The sequence below is a fragment of the Oryctolagus cuniculus genome, chromosome 9, assembly GCF_051225735.1.
Source record: "Oryctolagus cuniculus isolate XC-2025 breed Fujian yellow rabbit chromosome 9, ASM5122573v1, whole genome shotgun sequence".
Taxonomy (NCBI): domain Eukaryota; kingdom Metazoa; phylum Chordata; class Mammalia; order Lagomorpha; family Leporidae; genus Oryctolagus; species Oryctolagus cuniculus.
The window spans coordinates 102,729,273-102,748,940 of NC_142875.1; the positions used below are offsets into that span (position 1 = coordinate 102,729,273).

The 19,668-nt window shown below is 49.4% G+C and overlaps 2 protein-coding genes across 4 annotated transcripts in view; one reads left to right on the plus strand and one right to left on the minus strand.

The window, feature by feature from the left end:
* The window catches only part of LPCAT3 (lysophosphatidylcholine acyltransferase 3), a 139,471-nt gene that overhangs the window by 63,785 nt on the left and 56,018 nt on the right, over window positions 1-19,668 (plus strand). The gene's annotated exons all lie outside the window — the stretch shown is intronic.
* Window positions 8,535-18,062, minus strand: C1S (complement C1s). 2 transcript variants are annotated; one of them, XM_002712846.6, is made up of 12 exons: window positions 17,958-18,062; window positions 17,025-17,096; window positions 16,568-16,775; window positions 16,179-16,356; window positions 14,891-15,016; window positions 13,891-14,090; window positions 13,540-13,693; window positions 13,091-13,206; window positions 12,662-12,740; window positions 12,017-12,145; window positions 11,278-11,352; window positions 8,535-10,006 (listed from the first exon to the last, which is right to left on the minus strand). In XM_002712846.6, the coding sequence occupies exons 2-12, from the start codon at window positions 17,045-17,047 to the stop codon at window positions 9,222-9,224; spliced, it is 2,073 nt and encodes a 690-aa protein (XP_002712892.3). In that variant the 5' UTR covers window positions 17,048-17,096; window positions 17,958-18,062; the 3' UTR covers window positions 8,535-9,221. The 2 variants fall into 2 exon arrangements, with proteins under 2 accessions (XP_002712892.3, XP_008257991.3); XM_008259769.5 differs by having other exon boundaries at window positions 17,025-17,194.

The window sequence follows — 19,668 nt, forward strand, 5'->3', positions numbered from 1 at the left end:
ACAACAACCACCAAGATCAAATACACGAAACAGGGGTTGTCCAGACAGCAGATCCTGGGCAACAGTGCTCCCTGCAAGACAGCCCTGCAAGCAACCCAGCTCCTGGCCTTGAGAAAGTTTCCAGGTGCCGGTAGGAGAAAGCCTGGTGGGCCTCTGTCAGTGCCCTGACTTGAGGAGACAGGGCCCGAAACCCAGGGAGACCCAAGCCACTAGAGTTCACAGAACTGACTGTTACAGAGAACTCAGAGGGCTGCAGAAGATCCCCACAAATGGCCCAATGTGAGGAGATTCCCCAAGGAAGGGGAGGAAAACCATGGGAGATCCCTGGGGATCACCAGGCCTGCCCCCCACCACACACACACACCAGACCGGAAACGCTCATCATTCACAGGGCCTTGAGGAGAGAGTGCAGAAGGATCTGGCCCAAGCCTAAGGCAGTGACCATGGAGATGGCCGGGAATCCAGAGAGTTTTCCGTCTCAGAAGCCAAGGGAAGAAAAGTGGAGAGGAAGAGTGAAGACCGACCCCCAGGCAGAGCAGTGGAGAAGTCACTGGGTTTACCCAGAAAAGTGCCATTGGGTGCAATGGTTGGGGAAAACGCCAGACTAGAACCAGAGGGAAAATGAAAACCGAGGAAACAGAAAGCAAGTGTAAGCAAGAATTTTAAGGACTTTGCTGCCAAAGGGAACATTGAAACAGGGCGAGCTGTTGGAGGAACTGTGGTCAAGAGAAGTTTGTTCAAACAACGGAGGGATAACAACATGTTTATTTGCCAATGGGAATTACACAATAGAGAGAAAATGATAGTGCTGGCTGGGGGTGGGGGAGGGTTGGAACCCCGCTGGAAGCCGGGGTGAGTTACCCACAGACAGCACACACATACGTGAACAGATCTCCTACTGCAGTGGATATGATGGTAGCGCATGCAGAAGTTCTCCCCTGTTGTTTTTAAAGATTTATTTTACTTATTTGAAAGGCAGACTGACAGAGAAGGAGAGAGACAGAGAGAAGATCTTCCCCCAAATGGCTACAGTGGTCAGGGCTGAAGCCAGGTGCCTGGACCTCCATCTGGAAGCCAAGCCTCTGGGACTTGAACCGTAGCTCCCGTAGGGGATGCCAGGGAGGCAGGAACGGCGTTGCCACTGCTCCACAGCACCGCCCCGCTCTGTTCTTCATCTGTCTTGGTGAAGTCAAAAATAAAGCAGTAAAGTCATCAGGTGAGTGAAGACGGAGAAGCTCTGGGGATTGAGGAGAGAGGGGAATGGAGTCAGCACCTAGGAGAGGGGGATGCAAAACGGATCAGGGAATTTTGATTGGCTGGGAACAAGAAGGGCTCCTCCGAGATTCACGGTCATGATTAAAAATAAGTCAGCTGTTCTTTTGTGCGGCAGTCTCGTTTTTTGTTACATAGCCTTGGTTGTGTGTCTCTCCAACCACCAGCAGCTGCACCTGTTCAGGAGGAGTTCGATCTTCTCCAGGAAGGCAGTCTGCTTTTGCCAAGGGAGGTTGAGGTGCATGCCTCAACTTAAGCCAAGGGAAGAGGAAACCAAGGACCAGGAGGGTGATGGACATTATACATGCAACAGGGTTAACGTTCTGTAATGCCTGGTGTTGTGGGCCACAGGAACTGTAGCCCTACAGGAAGCAACCTGCAAAAACAAGGAAAGTTTCAAGAGAATAGGATGTCGGCCGGCGCCGCGGCTCACTAGGCTAATCCTCCGCCTGCGGCGCCTGCAGCGCACCGGCCACGGCGGCCATTGGAGGGTGAACCAACGGCAAAAAGGAAGACCTTTCTCCCTGTCTCTCTCTCACTGTCCACTCTGCCTGTCAAAAAAAAAAAAAAAAAAAAAAAAAAGAGAGAGAGAGAGAAAGAGAGAATGGGATGTGTGAAGTTGAGATTATTGATTATCGGTAATAAGAAACTCCAGGCAATCACCATTGGCATGTGTGTTGAGAGAGGGTGGGAGACAAGATTGTGGGAGAGTATTTCATGGACCTGTGAGGCCAAAGTTTGAGAAGCCTCACCTACGTGTACATGGAAACTGCCAAAAATTAAGACAGGGCTAGTGTTAGAATGACAGTAAGCAGGGGAGCCGTGTTAACTGAGAAGTGGGGGGAGTGACCCAGGTTTCAGGAGATGACTGCAACAGTGAGTGGACATGGATGACACAGTCTGACGAGGGCAGCTTCAACACCAAGAGGGCCGGCGCTGTGGCACAGTGGGTTCAACCACCGCTCACCCTGCTCCCATATCAAGTCCCTACTGCTCCACTTCCGATCCAACTCCCTGCTGATGCACCTAGGGAGGCAGTGGAAGATGGCCTGAGTGCTTGGGTGTCTGTCAGCCATGTGGGGGACCAGAATGGAGTTCCTGGCTCCTGGCTTCAATCTGGCTGTTGCAGATGAAACAGCAGATGGAAGAGCTCTCTGTCTCTCTCTCTCCCTCCCTCCTCTCTCTCCTACTCTCTCTCTCTCTCTGATTCTCTACCCTTCCAATAAATAAATAAATAAATCCTTTCAAAAGGGCTACTAGAGAAGAGGGAGAGAAGGGACACGCACCACCAGGCCCAGTGAAATGCGGGCTGTGGGAAGAAACCACAGTCACAAAGCTCAGGGAGAGCCACCGGAGGGCACAGTAATTCTGAGAATTAATTGGCTCTAGGATCCAACCACCTGGCTACTTTCTACCCTGATAGCTCAGCAAGTTACTGAACCCACATCCTCAGATTCTTCATCTATAAAGTGGGGATAGCATTGGTACCTGCAACTACATACGCATATGAAAGAGTTCAATGAGATAATACAGGTAACGGGCTTAACACAGCACCAGCGATATGGGGGCTGTGCTAGGGAGATGTCCCGTGGTGCCTTCTTGACATCCGCAGAGAGCAGGATCCCTCTGTCGGCTGGGATCTTAGAGCTGCACGCCTTTTTTTTACCACGTGGACCCTCTCAACACGTCTTTCAGTCGGTCTTCTACAATGCAACGGAAAGCACTGGACAGCCTGGGGCCGGCGTTGCGGCACAGGGAGTTGAGCCTCCGCCTGCAACACTGGCATCTCATACTGCAGGGCCAGTTCAAGTCCCTGCTGCTCTGCTTCTGATCCAGCTCCCTGCTAATGTGCTGCGAAGGCAGTGGAAGATGGCCCAAATGGTTGGGCCCCTGGGTGAAGCTCCAAGCTCCTGGCTTCAGCCTGGTCCAGACCTAGCTGTTTTAACTGTTTGAGGAGTGAGCCGGTGGATGGAACATATCTATCATCTATCTATCGATCTATCATTTATCTCTCTATCTCTCCCTCTCTGTTGCTCTGCCTTTCAAATAAATAAATAAATCTTAAAAAAAATTTAAGGCCGGCGCCGCGGCTCACTAGGCTAATCCTCCGCCTGCGGCGCCAGCACACCGGGTTCTAGTCCTGGTCGGGGCACCGGATTCTGTCCCGGTTGCCCCTCTTCCAGGCCAGCTCTCTGCTATGGCCCAGGAGTGCAGTGGAGGATGGCCCAAGTGCTTGGGTCCTGCACCCCATGGGAGACCAGGAAAAGCACCTGGCTCCTGGCTTCGGATCAGTGCAATGCGCCGGCCACGGCGGCCATTGGAGGGTGAACCAACAGTAAAGGAAGACCTTTCTCTCTGTCTCTGTCCACTCTGCCTGTCAAAAAAAAAAAAAAAATTTAAAAAGTCCTGCTAGGATTGAGGTAGAGTGACAGAGAAGGTGTGGGTTCCAGGGTCCCAGGACAATTTTAAGCCATCTTCACCCAACTCATCCCTCCTGTTTCTGCCTGGTGGCTGCAATGACCTTAACAGGGAACAAAAGTCCTGTCCCTTAGGGGTCAGCCTGAGGAACGGCTGCAGACACCCTCCCTGCAGGACAAACCAGGAAGACAAGCGCAGCACAGGGCGCAATGCTGAAAGGGGGAGAATAGCCACGGACCAGAGAAGCAGGCTTGGGAGGGCTGCCGGCCACCTAACTGAGGCAATTTCAGAAGTTTCTGGAAAAAAAAAAAATGCGTCAATTATGTCACAAGCAGAAGCCGCCCCAGGACAGAGGAATCCACCTAGGACCAACCCCAGGTGATTCAACTTTTCCAAAGTCCTGCACCAAAGTCCGAGCACCTCTACTGAGTCTCTTGAATTCAACCCTAATGCATGCTTGCAACCCTGATGCATGTTTCCAGGCTCTGCTGGGCCTGGGGGGAGACCAAACTCCTCCTGGTGGCTCCTCCTTCACCTGCAGTCAGGCCAGCCGGCCCCAGCCTCCAGGGGTCTCCCCAGTATCCCTCTCTTTGGGCCCAAGCTTTCCCTCTGCTATGTACTCACTTTTTTGCTTTTATTCCAACTTCTGTCCATTCTTAATCTAACCATCCTCCTCTTCCCTGCCCCCCCCCGAAACCTTAGGTTTTTCTTGAATTATGTCTAAGAGAGATCAAGAAGCATTTTCATTTCACCCACAAATAGGCACATGTGTAGAAAAATCTGGCATCCCTGGCCAGAAATATTTCCCACTCAGTCCCAAGCAAGGAAGACCGAAGAAACATTTTGCTTCCATTAAACGTAAAAGGAGACACACTGCAAACAGCCTGGAAGTCAGACAGAACGCAGTGGTTAAAATTAGATCCGGCTCCTCATAGTGTTGCTGCTTTGTCATTTTTATTTTTTCCCTTGTAAAGAGGGTGAAGATTTGTAACACAGAAGCTAAGCCCAAGGATATAAGGTTGACAGGATTCACGCCCACCCCTTAGGGTCCCCCTCCCCCCCCCCCCGCTGTGGCTCCTGCTGCCACTTTATCTACCCCCCCCCCAGTCTCAAGGGTAATCATACTTGATATTCTGTTATCTTGATCCTCTTGACTTAACTTAGAAAAATTGGATCTTTCAAAAATATCTTTCCGAAGTTGTAAGAAAAAATGTGAAAAGGATTTGACCATGAAGAGGTCAGTGTGAGGGAGATCTCTGTGGTGACGGAACAGTCAGTCCCATCCTCAGTGGCCATGGTGGTTGCACGACTTTCTAATGTGCTAGGATTGGCACAAAACCATGCACGCACATCGTACCCGTAAGTCTGCTGGTTTTGCTTTTGTATTGTAGTTCCATGAGTCACAATCATGCCGGCAAACTGGGGAGGGGTACACAGCACCTCGCTGTACTGTCTTGGCTATTTCCTATGAATATATATATATTTTTTTAAAAAGATTTGTTTTATTTATTTGAAAGAGTTACCGAGAGAGGTAGAAACAGAGAGAGAGAGAGGTCTTCTGCCTGCTGGTTCACTCCCCAGATGGCTGCAACAGTGGGAGCTGAGCTGATCTGAAGCCAGGATCCAGGAGCTTCCTCCAGGTCTCCTACGCAGGTGCAGGGGCCCAAGGACTTGGGCCATCTTTTACTGCTTTCCCAGGCATATCAGCAGGGAGCTGGATCAGAAGTGGAGCAGCCGGAACTTGAACTGGCACCCATATGGGATGCTGACACTGCAAGCCAAGGATTTAACACACTGCGCTACAGTGCCAGCTCCAGACTCTGTATTTGCAAATGAGTTTTTGTTGTTGACTTTGTTAAACCATCATTTAAAAAAAATCATGACAGTTTATGGGGTTGATCAAAATTAAAGAAAGTTTTCAGTTTTAATTTAAAAAAAAAAAAAGGTGGGGGGGACAAGGGTGGGTGTTTGCCTTAGTGATTAAGAGACCGGCATCCCCATGCGGCAGTTTCTGGGTTTGGTACCTGGCTCTGGCTCCTGACTCCAGCTTCCTGTTAATACAGACCTTGGGAAGCAACAGTGACGACTGCAGTAATTGAGTCGCTGCCACTCAAACGGGAGATCTGGATGGAGTTCCCCGCTTCTGACTGCAGCCCTGGCCCAGCCCCAGCCGCTGTGGGCGTCTGAGAACTGAACCAGTGGATGCGAGTGCTCACTCTTTCTCTCAAATAAATTTTTTTTAATAAAAAAAAGTTTAAATGAATATATATGCAGAAAATATGAGGTTGCATTTCCACAGGAAATGTTTCTGATTCTAATTAGTGCTATAACATTAACTTTGGAGCACCCCAGAATCATACCTAGCCCCCCTTTTTTAGATTTATTTAGTTAGTTATTTGAAAGACAGAGTTACTGCATTGGCCAGGGCTGGGCCAGGCCTAAGTCAGGAACATGGAACTCCATCTGGCAACTCTCCCACATGGATGGCACAGGCCCAAGCGCTCGGGCCATCATCCTCTGCTCTCCCAGGCCATTAGCAGGGAGCTGGATCAGAAGTGGAGCGGCGGGGCACTCATAGAGGATGCCAGCAACACAGGCTATGACTTAACCTGCTGCCCCAAACGCCAGACCCTTGTCTAGCCCCTCCTGGGCTGGTTCTATTTCAACTAGGTTCCCTCCCATCCAAACCCTCCTGACCACTGGGCACTGTCTTTCCTCTCTGGTGTGAGTTGCTGGTCCAGCAGCCCATTTCCTTTTGACCAGAGAAAAGTGATAATTCACCCGTTTTAAAAAAGCAAGTCTTTTTCTGAGTTTCAGATGAAGCAGACAACCATGATCCCCATGTGCAAGGCAGTCCAGTTAATAGCCTTTGGGCCACATGAGAGACTATGGAGCCCTTCTAAGCCCTGGGCTGTTCTCTTCCCAGCCAAAGTCTCTGGTGATTATGCCTTTACATCCCCTCCCTACCATTCAGCCCAGGGAGATGGTCAGTGTGGTTCACCAAAGCCTTCACACCACGCAAGGCAGCAGCCAAGAGGGAATTCTTTCATCAGTACCCCGACCCATGGGCAAGGGCAAACCCAGAGACTGAAGATCTCTCTGGAAAGGATGAGCGTCTCAGATTCCAGGTGTTATGGTTTGGGTAAGAGTTTCAGTGTCCCCCCAAAGGCCTACGTGTTAGGGGCTTGGTCTCCAAAGTCTTATGCTAGTTGTTAATGATTAAGGGTGCACACCTGATACAATTATGGTATCTGGCAGGTGGGCCTAGTGGGAGCACCTTAGATCATTGGGGGTGTGCCATGGAACGTAGTTCTTATGAGGGGGTTCGTTATTTAAGCTGAGTTTGGCCTAGCTTCTATCTCTGTTTGCTAGTTCTCCCTGATCATCCCTCTGTCATCCTATGGTCTCATCAGATGCCAGAACAATGAGGCCGCCTGATTCTGGCCTGTGGACCTCCAAGACTGTGAGCTTTCCAGGGCCAGCACTGCGGTGCAGCCAGTTAAAACCCCGGCCTGCAGTGCCAACATCCCATATGGGCACCAGTTTGAATCTCAGCTGCTCCACTTCTGTTCCAGCTCCCTGCTAGTGGCTGGGAAAGCAGCAGAAGATGGCCCAAGTGCTTGGGCCCCTGTACCCATGTGGGAGACTCAGAAGAAACTCCTGGCTCCTGGCTTTGGCCTGGTCTAGCCCCAGCTAATGCAGCCATTCGGGAAGTGAACCAGTAGATGGAAGATCTCTCTTTCTCTCAGTCCCTGTCTCACCCTCTCTTGCTATAACTCTGCCTTTTGAATAAAATAAATAAATCTTAAAAAAAAAAAAAAAAGACTGTGGGTTTCCTAAGTAGGTCCTCTCAGACATTTTAGTTAAGGTAACCAAAAAACCAACTAATACAAAAGGTTAATGTTCTGTTGTTACCCCAAGCATATAAAAAAGGAAAAGATGTCTGTCACAGATCATGTTTCCAAATCATAGTATCTCCCCAGTGTCTTTTATCTCCAAAGGAAACCCCTCCTCTTCTCACCCGAAAAAATTGAGTCTAGAGCACATTAGCAGCTCCATTGTGACAACAGGCAGCAAGTGGAGGCAGTGAGGTACACAGTAATGAATAATAACACCATGGCTTTATGCTACTCCACTTTCAGAAGCACCCCATATTAGAGCCCCGGTTCAAGTCCCAGCTGCTCTACTTCCAATCCAGCTTCCTGCTAATGAACCTGGGAAGGTAACAGAAGATGGCTCAAGTACTTGAGCCCCTGCCACCCAATGTGGAAGACCTGGATGGAGTTCCTGGCTCCTGGCTTCAGCCTGGCCCCTGGCCCATCCCTGGCTATTGCAGCTATTTGGGGAGAGAAGCATGTATCTCTCCCTCTCCCTCTCCCTCTCCCTCTCCCTCTCCCTCTCCCTCTCCCTCTCCCTCTCCCTCTCCCTCTCCCTCTCCCTGTGTTGCTCTTTCTTTTTTTTCCCCTGAAATATTTATTTATTTATTTGAAAGAGTTACAGAGAGAGAGAAGGAGAGACAAAGAGAGAGAGAGAGATCTTCCATCTGCTGGTTCACTCCCCAGATGATCGCAATGGCCGGGGCTGGGTCATGCCAAAGCCAAGAGCCAGGAGTTTCATCCGGGGCATCCATTCGGGAGTCATTTTTTTTTTAATCACTAATCATACTTTGGAGAAGAGGAGGTTTTTCAACATTTCCCTTCCCTTAGAAAATACAAGAGTCTCTGGGTCCATCATCACAGGGACATTCCGCTGTCACAATGTGCAGAGTTCAACCTAAGGCAGATACGGTTACTTGACTGACAAACTGATCAAAACCACAGGAAAGCAAGGGAGAACACACTGAATTTCTTTGGCTTTTCTTTTTTATTACATCGTAGTATTGCATTATACAAATGAATTTTAAAAGAAAATTAATTTTCAGGTTATGCACTGAAAACACTTTAAACTTAAAGATCTTGAACAACCAATTCTAAGTGTTCACAATATTCAATAAACCTAAATCAGAAGACAGGAGAAAAATTGAACTCCCTTTTGTTTAACGATTAAACATTAGCTAGTAGTTGCCCAAATTCCATTACACAACAGCCCTCTCCTCCCACTCCTCTTCTACAGCTCTGAGGTCTTGATGTGGAGTAAGGTGAGCCAGACAGAACTGACTGTAGGATATGCATTATTATAAGTGGATGATAAACTCTGAGAATGGTAAGGTAGGTGGAATTTTAAACAGGTAAGAAAGAAACAAAAATTAAGGTACTCCTATAAAACAGTGCAAGCTAGGGGTGCCCCGCCAGTGTTGTTACCTGTAACAGGTGTGTGAGGGAGCAGACTCCACAGATTCAGACCACAACTCAAAGACCAACACAACTCTGGGATCAAGCTCTAACCTCCTGCCAGATAGCTTGACAATCAAGGTGGGTGTAAGTCACACTCCATGTTTTCTCTCAGTCACGGTGAAAAAATGGGAATAGTGTGAGGGACTGGAAGCAATGTATTTGTCCTAGCCCTCGGAAAGGCTGGTGGCATGTGGATGGCTAGTCACTGCCAGGAATACTGTTCTCCTGCATAGTCTTCGTTATCCAGTCAATATAGTTCTGTACTCTTGTATACAACCCATATTTCCCACACACGGGTCCCCAGGACACCAGGCCAGCTACATAGAATTTGGGGCTCTTTATAATGGGGTCCTGTACAGCAAAGGCCCCCCCACTGTCTCCTTCACAACTGTCAATACCCATGTCCCCGCCTGCACAGATCATGTTGTCGGTTATACGTGCTTTGGGATCTTTCGCTTGCATCTCTCTGCAGGCCCTCAGAGAAGTTATGGGTAACTTGGCGCCCTTGAGCTTGACGGCGCGATCTCTTTTCTCTGTTCTGCCCCAGCCTGAAATCATTCCAAGCACTCCCACGGAGGGGTCGTACTCTGAGGAAGTGCCTGGCAGACAGATGGGGGACACAGTGGGTCCCATTTTCACCGGGTCTTTCAGCTGCACCAGCGCAATATCATTGTCATAATTCTTTCGTTCCTTTGATGGGTCCCGAGGTTCCCACCCCGGATGAATAATCACCCGTTCAGCAGTGAGCATCTGAGCGTTTTTCAGCTGGGAGGTTTGCACCGAGGTGGACCCAACGTACATTGTGGGCGCATCGTTGTCCTCCACAACGTGGGCGGCGGTCAGCACCCAGTATTCACCGATGAGCGCCCCACCAGCCCATGGGTACTTAAAGTACACTTGCCAGGGGAAATTTTCAATATCAGCAGGGGATCCTCCAAATATCCTCTGTTTCATTATAAAGGGCTCGCTGGGGACTCCACAGACTAGGAAGGAACCAGAACGCGGTGTGTGAGACAGAAAACGATGCTGGTCTCCTGCAGCCCTCTAACCACCCAAGGACTCATAAATGCTGGGTTGCAGAGCTCTCTAGCACAAAACAGTCAACCCCATCTGGCCAGCCGTCTCCATTCATATCTCATCCTGGCCTTACCTCAACATCCACTTTGCCAATGCTACAACAGGCTCAGAGGAGAGACTGGTTAAACAGAGGTAGGTGTGGAGTTACCGGGTCCAAATGAGCCACACACTCACAACTATCCACAATTAACTCACAGCCCACTTGACCCCCAACTCAGGCCATGGACCCAACAGGAAACCAGTGCGGGAAAACTCCTTATACTGATGGCACAGGAGACCAAGCTTTCTACCCTGTACTGATGCTCAGATCAAACCCTATCACCTTCCCTGAAGTCCCAGCTGCGCCTGAGCCCTCCCACAGGTCAGCCTGGGAAATGAAGGCAGGGTTCTCTTTGATCCTGAGATCTCGTTCTAGTTATGATCGCTTTGCCATGGCCCAGTATAACTGAATTTCAGAGGAGGCTGCCTTACCCAGGTCCTTTACTAGACAGCCTGACTGGACTCTGAGTTGAAAATAACGGACCTTGGACTCAGGCAGACCTGGGTTCAAAGCCTCTCCTTGCTACTTACTGATTCTGTCAAGTTGTACTCAATCATCCATCCGTGAAATGGGACCAATAATACGTGGCTCCCAGGGTTGGTACAAGAACATGAATAGGATGACACATGCCACAGTTTAGCTCTTGATAGCACTGCTGTTACCACCAGAATCATGACTATTCGGGTTTAGTCCCAGTGCTTTCCACTCAACTCTGCTCTCCCTGCAGTCTCTCATTTTTCTTATTCTGCTACGTCGTGTTGCCTTATAGACTTTCAATATAATAACTAGACTTTTTAAGTGCTCTTGTTTCTGAGTGTTGATTCTTCATTCTCAACTGTCAGTTCCTGTGTTCAGCAATCCTGTCTCGCCTGACTCCATCTGCATTGCCCGCCCCGACCCGATGGGCCCTGGCTCCCACCGCTGTCACGGGCTGACTTCTCGATGTCCTTTCAGCTGACCTGACTCATCTTGAGGGGGCATCTCAAGGGCCTGGTAGGCTCACGTCCAAGTGTTAACACTCCTGAAGGCCCAGACTACTAAGTCTTGTCCCAAGGGGGTTACAACCACTTTTCAGATGATTCCCAACTCAGCCACACCTGTGGCTGTGGTCTCCACCCGTGCCCGAGGCCTCCTTACCTGGAACACACACCGGCAGCTCTGTGCCCAGCACCTCATTCACCCAGCTCCCGTTACTAGCGCAGCGATATTCCCCTGGAAGCCACAGGAACATGGTCACGCTCACCATCGCATCTTCTCCCTTCCATTCCCCCCTTTCAGCCAGAGCCTCTGCCCCTCTGGGGTTTTAGTAGGGGACCAGATGGGATCAGCTAAAAAATCTGGAAAACTTCACCTGGCCACATATCTCCCCAGGCCTCTATCCTACCCAGGGGGTGGGGGGTGGGGGGTGGGAAGTCTCCAAAGCTGAAGAACACAGGGTTATGGAACGGCTTCAAGTGCGGAAACAAAAGCAAATAAATTAAAAAGTAATGTGGTGAGATACACTGGGCCTCATCCAGCACTTCCAAGGCCTCTACTTCAAGACGGCCTGGTGCCTTCCAGACGAAAGCATTCTATGTGGGTTCCACGTGACATCGTTTTACATGAAGTAATTTCTTAAAAGCTGGAGAGCCCCATGGAAGGGATGTTGTGGGGAAATTCTTGCTGCAACTATAAAGCAGACTTGGAGTCTATGATTCCCCACGGATGAGCCTAGAGGACACGGCCTGCCCCATATGAAAACCAAATCCTTAGCCTAAGCCAAGAGGATGCCAATGTCTGGCCCACTTCTCTCTCTTCCCTCCAGAATCTCTCCAACCCAGGAAGACTGTACTAGTCATCCTCCAACTCCTTCTCTTCTCTTGGAGAAGTCACCTACCACCGCCTTCATTTTCCATGTAGTAATATGGCTCCTCACAAGTGTAGTGGGTGACAGAACCAAATAAAGTACTTTCTGGGTCTTCGGCTTTGCCATTCTTAATGGGTTCAGGAGCACCACAGTCCACAGCTACAAGAGAAAGTCAGGGGACTGATGGTCAGGACAGCTGCTTCTCCTGGGAAGAGTCACTGTCCTCACTGCTTCCCTCCCTCATGTCCATAGGAACACTTGGAATGAATCTTCCCACACCCATCTCCCTGCAGCCATCCTTTCCAATTGGCATTACTCAAATCCCTGGCACACTGAGACCTGTCAACCAAGACAGCCCCTTGAAACCTAAAAGGAGGAACCTGGTTCTCTGTGGTTGGTGAAGGTCCCTGTAGAAACCAAGAATGCACCCTCCTGGGGCTGTCATCTCTACCAGTCCCACTGCCCCTTTCTTTGGTCAGAAATCTGATAGTTTAGATGGCCTGAGACCAGATCAGGATCAGGACTAGGAAAAGCCCCCATGAGTAGCTTCCCTTCAAAAGTCCAACCCACTCTCTGACAAGCATAATAGAAAAACCATGCATTGGAACTTTGATGTGCTGATCTTTCAATTCCTTTAGGCAGATATAAAGAGTTCCACGTTGATGAGACACGTACGCTGACATCTCAGTTTGGAATTACTCCACTTTCCATTGCTTTGACAAACAGAATAGAAAGATGTTGAGCCAACATTGTCCTGGGAAGTAACAGACATCACCATTAATTCACAAAGAGATATTTGGAAAGCCAAGACAAAAAATGGAATTGATCTTTGGTGTTGGGTCAGTGAGGTTGTCCAGCAAATCAGGTCCCCTGCCCCAGGAAGACTGGAGGCAGAGAGGCAATGCTAAGTTGGCCAAGAAGCTCTATACCCTACAAGGAAGTGAGCTGTTCTGTCTATGGCAACCACACAAGGCTTCACATCTTAGTCACTCAGGGTGTCGGGTATCACACAGGGTCGGGTGTCACACAAGGGTGACTGGACAGTCTCACTATGCTCATCCCAACCTGGGACAGGGCTATGGCGAAGGCCAAACAGCACTTTACCTCCACAACTTCATACCCCTCCACACAGGTAATCTTCACCACATCTTTAAACACATATTTTGCCTTCTTGGGCTCCCAAAAAGAGTTCTCAGTGACTTCTTTAGGACAGGGGATTGCTTAGAAAGAACAGAAAAAAAAAACTTTTATAGTAATTGGAGATGCAATTCCATCTACATCATTCTCACACTTCCTAAAATCATTTGGTCAGCCTTATTCCTGGTGGCTCGCACTCCAACATGGTGGGCTTCTAAAATAAGACAGCGTTACTAACCACCCCCGAGCTGTCTGCATTCAGGGGTCCACTTCTAGCAGCCATTGATGGGCTTAGGCCTTCCTGAGCAAGTGAAGTAGCTCAGGACTCCACCCACACAACAGTCTCCCTGTTTTCATTCTGCATTGTCTAAGGACTCAGGTGTCACCAACGGAGGAGGCATTTGCAGGCTACTCACGGTCTCCATGGTAACGGAGTTTCCAGCCCTTGCGTTGCTCTGTTAGGTCAGTTTGAAAGATGATATCAAGAGTATTACTCTTGGTTTCAATATTCAGTGGCCCAGGGAATCCATTGCCACAGTAAGGACCAAACTGCTGATTTTTTCCAACAAACTGAAAGGAAACAAAATGATGAGAGCAGAAGAGAGACAGAACTGAAGAGATGGAACAGAGAGAAGTGAAGGAGGTCATAACTGTAGCATACAACAAGAAGGAAGGGAACAAGAAGGGGTAGGAGGAAAGACAGTTTTCTCTTCGGGAAGAAATCTCTGTGAGTTGGGGGAGAGGCGGAGGAGTCACCCATCACGCACAACTAAACTGTCCTGGCAGGCCCCGTCTGCGTCAGCTGGCTCCACGTCAAAGTCTTCTCTCCGCACGGTCACCACCACCTGGAACCCCTCCTCCAGCAGGATCTGGTATTCACACCTTGAGTTCTCTGGGTATGGCCTGGGATAATTGGGACTTGTGATCTCCCCAATCAGCGTGGTGAACACATCTCCACTGCAATTGACTGAGGGAAAAAAAAAAGAATCAAATATATGGGGTCAAAGGAGTCCCCGCCCTATTCTGAGTCCTCTCATAACTGCCAGTCCTCCGGTCAGAGGATCCCGGATCTCGGAGTCCACGTGCCACAGCGGGTCGAGACCAATGCCGATTGGATGCTTGGCTGACAATGGAGTTTCTGGGGATACGAACCACCCCAGGCAGACTCTCCACAGGCATGGATCTCTCCTCTCCAAATAGCTAACTTGACCCTGAAACCTCTCTTCTTCCCCTCTTGTGGCTCCCCCCTCAGTTTATGAACAATTAAGAACAGACACCAGGGGCAGGGGTTTGGTGCAGTGATTGAAACATTGCTTGGGACGCTGCATCCCCTATCAGAATTCCTGGGTTCAAGTCTTCCCCTCTGCTTCTGATCCAGCTTCCTGCTAAAGTGCACCATGGGAGGCAACAGATGATGACGGGCAAGTACTTGTGTCCTTGCCACCCATGTGAGCAGCCCAGACTGAGTTCTGGGCTCCTGATTTCAGCCTCGTCCAGCCCTGGTAGGCATTGGGGGAGTGAACCAGCAGATAGAAGATCTCTATCTATCTATCTATCTATCTGTATCTCTATCTCTATCTCTTCCTCTTGTCTCTCTGCCTTTCAAATAAAGTGAAGCTAAATTAATTTTTATTAAAAAAAAAGAATAGCTAACAAATAATGAAGATTGGGCCTAATCCAGAAATTGGAAGGAGGACAACGCCTTTTCTGAGGCCTCCTCCATTCCAAATCTCAGGGAACAGGGACCTGTCTTGATGCTTTGCTCACCTCCGCAATTCCTCATATCATCGTGGAGAAAGTATTCTGGGGGGCAGGAGCAGAAGTAGCCGCCAATGAAGTTGTTGCAAAAGTGGCTACAAGGAACATCTGCAAACTCCGTGCACTCATCTATGTCTATAAAGGGTAGAGAGGGATTGAGGTCAAGTTCAAAGACCTGAAAAGAAGAATGAAGTTAAACCTAAAACTACCAGGGTATACAAAGTAGGAAAAGCTTGTTGTTTAAGGCCTCTCAAGGAATCACATTTTGGGGATAATATTATTCCACGTTCCTCTCCTGAACCGTAATCTTAGAACTGCTCCCTACCCTTGAGCGGCCGAAAGGGAGCTCCCAAGGCCAGAAATCTTTGGCTTTTCTCCGAGACAACACTGCCGGCTAAACGTGACAATGACATCTTCTGCAGTGACGAATAGTGAGTTCACACCTCACTTTAAATGCTGTTGGGACGTTCATCAAATCTAAGCAACAATTTGGATTTATGAGATGTTCCAACTTGATTTTAATGTGGAGATGGATTTAAAAGTGCCCAGAATTGGAAGGTCTGAATGAGTTTTAAAATCATGCATTGTCGTGTGATTCTTTGGCAAGTTATTAACTTTCTTAGTCCTCACTTTCCTTATTTTTATATGGAGATAATAATACCCACCTTGAAGGGTTGTGATGACAATTATCTTAACAGATGAAATTCCTAAATCAATGTCCAGTTCTCAATAAACCACTATTATCTATTGCTACTATTATCCTCATTGCCACTAAGATACAATCATGTGTTTGAATTTCACAAAGGCAATTCATGCAAAGATGCAGGCCAAGGGGGACCGGCACTGTGGCGTAGCATGTAAAGCTGCCGCCTGCAGTACTGGGATCCCATATGGGCACCAGTTTGAGTCCCAGCTACTCCACTTCTGATCCAGCTCTCTGCTGTGGCCTGGGAAAGCAGTAGAAGATGACCCAAGTCCTTGGGCCCCTGCACCCATGTGGAAGACCTGGAAGAAGCTCCTGGCTCCTGGCTTTGGATAGGCCCAGCTCCAGCCATTGTGGCCATTTGGGGAGTGAACCAGCGGATGGAAGACTTTCTCTCTCTCTCTCTCTCTTTCTCTCTCTGCCTCTGCCTCTCTGTAACTCTGCCTTTCAAATAAATAAACAAATCTTTTAAAAAAATATCCAGGCCAAGTCAACACCTTGTAAAAGTTATAAGCAGTATTGTCACTGTATGCATTGCTCGGTGTTTCAATCTTTTGGCCGGCTCAGTAAAACATACACAGGAGGGTGCCTTACCTATGGCAGCATAGTAGGCAGCAAATCCAGTAAAACGTTCTTCATTGGAGAAGTCTGACCTAAAGATCACTTGGAGTTTATTGTACGGGACTTTGAACTCCTCCACAATCGGGGAGCTGGGGTTCTTGCTAGTCTTCTGTCCACAGAGCTTCCCCTCCTCAATGTCTCCGGACATTATCTAAGATAAGAGTCAAACAGAAACTAGGAGAGGGTGGTATCTGGGGGAAGAGGGCGAGAGGAAGAGGGACAGAGAGGATAGAACATCGACCCCCATAGCACTATTGGACTCCAGTTCAGCGCATGTCTGTGGCACTCCCTCCTACGGCCTTCTTATTCCACCACCCCAGCCCTGGGTCTCCACCTCTCTTCTCCGTATGCTTGTGATATACCTGCACTGAGTCATAGGCGCAGTCCTCTGAAAGCTCTATGTCCAGATGGGTGAAGTAGAGGTGAATCCCGTACCCTTCGGGGACTTCTATATCCCAAGATTTCTCTATCTCATTGGGGTATGCCTGAGGATAGTTAGGGGACAGGATCTCCCCATACATGGTAGGCTCAGCATAAACCCACACCAAAATGGAAAACAGGACCATACACCTGGAAGAAAAGGCATCAGGAGGTGGGTGACCCAGGTACCAGCAGCCTCATGCAGAACTTGAGCACTTGTCACAGGGAGAAGCAAGGGGAAAGACAGCCAGCCAGTGTGGGAGAGAACCTTAGGTTGGAATAAAGAAAGGGCCTGGGTCACACCAAACCCCAGGCTTCAGTGGTGAACTCTCTATTGAGAAGCCAGGGCAAGGGGGGGAGACAGTCCAGGGGTGTCTCTGCAGACCCCTGGTCACTGACCACATCTCTGGAGACTGGCCCATCCTGACGGGCTGCGTGTCTCTTGTTCCCGGCTCTCTGCACCGCTGGACCCTGGAGAGAAAGGGGTGGCAGGCCTGGTCGTCTTCGTCTGACAAACTCAGGTGTCTGCTCCAGGGGCAGGAAGTCACCTCCGCCTCAGTGGCACCTTCCTGAGAATGACACAGGTTCAGAGAGCTGTATCAGGAGTCACCGCCACAGGCCTCGGGCTCTCACTCCCTCCCCAGGCTGACTCCAGCCAATTTTCTAAACTAGAACTAAGTCTCCTTCTTCCCCCAAAGGAATGAGTACGTCCGCCCAGGCTTTTCCCTTCTGTCCTCTGCTACCCTCCCCGTCCCTCTGTCTGTCTCTCCCTAACTCACAGAACAATAATCCCCACTTCCACCTGGGATTTTAGAAGTCTTTGCTCACCGTGACCACCCACCTCGGACAGTTCTCCCTCCTCTCTAACCATCACCCCTTAGCACTTCCGCTCTCACACCTGCAAGTCCCTCTGCTGATATTCCCCGGGACCACTGGGAGAAGGACCCTGGGAGAAGTGGTCTGAGAGAGGGAGTGCTACCCAGCGTGAGACGGGGTCGCACGGGCAAGGAGAGAAGGGACATTGGGATTACAAGGGCCATAAAAAGCAGGGAAGAGAATTTCCTACATTCACTCTCTGGGATTTGTGTGTTTGTTTTCCTTTCTAAAAAAAGGCATGATAGCTTCCCAGGGTCCCTAGGGAAGACTCTCAAAATTGTTTCTAGTCCTCAGAACAGGGGTGCATAGTGGTATGAAGTGAGGGGACCCCCAGTCCTGCCTTTTTTCATTCTCTTCCCAGCCCTCCATCTTTGCCCCAAACCTTCTCATGTGAGATTTCTTCTGCCTTTTCTCCTAGCTCTGTCCAAACACTTCTTCATTTTCAAGGATTTTTACCTTCAGAAGCTGATGGGAGCAAGTGAGTCAGTCCCTCTCCAGCAGTGGGCATGCTGAGTGACCGGGGCTCCCCGGACCGCAGCGCAGGGCCTTCCCGCTCCCTCTGCAGGCACTTCCGGGCCACCTCTCTGTCCTGGGGCTCTTGAGATTCCCTGCCCCTGTGTGCATGTCCAGAATTCCCTGATCCAAACAAAGAGGGGGCTGGGAGACCACAACAGAGAAAAAGGGTAACTCAGCTTTGATCCTGGAGCTCCCTCTGCTTTTGAAACAAGAACTCCGTCCTCCGCCCCTGGTGGAGATTGCTGCCGGCCGGGCGGCTGCAAGAGAGGAGGAACGGGGATTTCACCGATTGCCTAACACTTGTTTCCAGCCAAAGGGTGGGTTGCAGTGTTTTCGGGTAAGTCAGATGATTTGTAGGAAAAGGAGGCGCTTGACGTTAAGGGAGAGAAGCCAAACCCAGAAAGTCCCACCCTCCAGCTGTGCGAAAGTCAGAGTCACGAATTAAGGGAGAGTGGCTATCGGAATGCAGGTCTGCTCCGCGTTTAACGCGAATTTAACGGCCGAATAGTGACATAAACCTAGACCCACCATGGTGTGGGTGATGCCTTTTCCTCTTGCTAAAATCCTTTCCACTCTCCAGACATCTCGATTCTATTCACTAACGAAGCTGCAGTTTAGATGCAACCCAGAGCCCCTTAAGCACAGCCCTTGAGGACAGATATGTTTTCAGATTGGGGCTGGCGCTGTGGCATCATGGGTTAGGCCAATGCCTGCAATGCTGGCATCCCTTGTGAGCACTGGTTCGAGTCCCGGCTCCCTGCTAATGCACCTGGGAAAGCAGTGGAGGATGGCCCAACTGCTGTGGGAGACCCAGAAGAACTCTGGCTTCCTCCTGGTAAAGCCCCGGCCATTGAAGCCATGTGGGGAGTGAACCAGTGATAGAAAATCCCCCCTTTCTCTCTTTCTCTCTCTCTCTCCCCCTGTAAGTGTGCCTTTCAAATAAATAAAATAAATCTTTGAAGAGGAAGAGGAGGAAGAGGAGGGAGGAAGGGAGGAAGGGAGGGAGGGAAGGAGGGAGGGAGGGAGAAGAAAAAGTTTTTTACAGATTTTAAAAAATTCAAAAGTCAAGGTGGGCATTTGGCACAGCAGTGAGGATGCCTTTTAGGACACCTACAACCCATGTTAGAAGGCCCGGGTTCAAGTCCTGGCTCCACTTTCATTCCAGCTTCCTGCTAACGCACACCTTGGGAGGCAATTGGTCCCTGCCACCCAGGTGGGAGACCCAGACTGAGTTCCAGGATCCTGGCTTTGGCCTGGCCCAGCTCCTGTGTTGCAGGCATTTGACAAATCAAACAGTGGATGGAAGATCTCTGTCCGTCTGTCTCTGTGTGTCCATGTATATGTCTACTTCTCTGCCTTTCAAATAAACAAAAATCAATAATTTCATAATGCAGTGCAGCACATGGACTTAATATTAGGTCACACTACTCCCCTCTTCTCTTCCCCCAGAGATTGGGATAACAAGTCTATTATCCAATATTAATATTTCTGCGGCTAAACATGATGCTCTTCATGGTAAGTAAAATAACTAAAGATTATAAATAACTTCATATCAGCTCAGGGCAGGTCTTGCTGCCAGTGAGTTTTGGTGCCACACTTGGTGGGGGAACACTGTTTTCAGAGCCTTTTGGAGTTTGGAACTGCAGCTGAG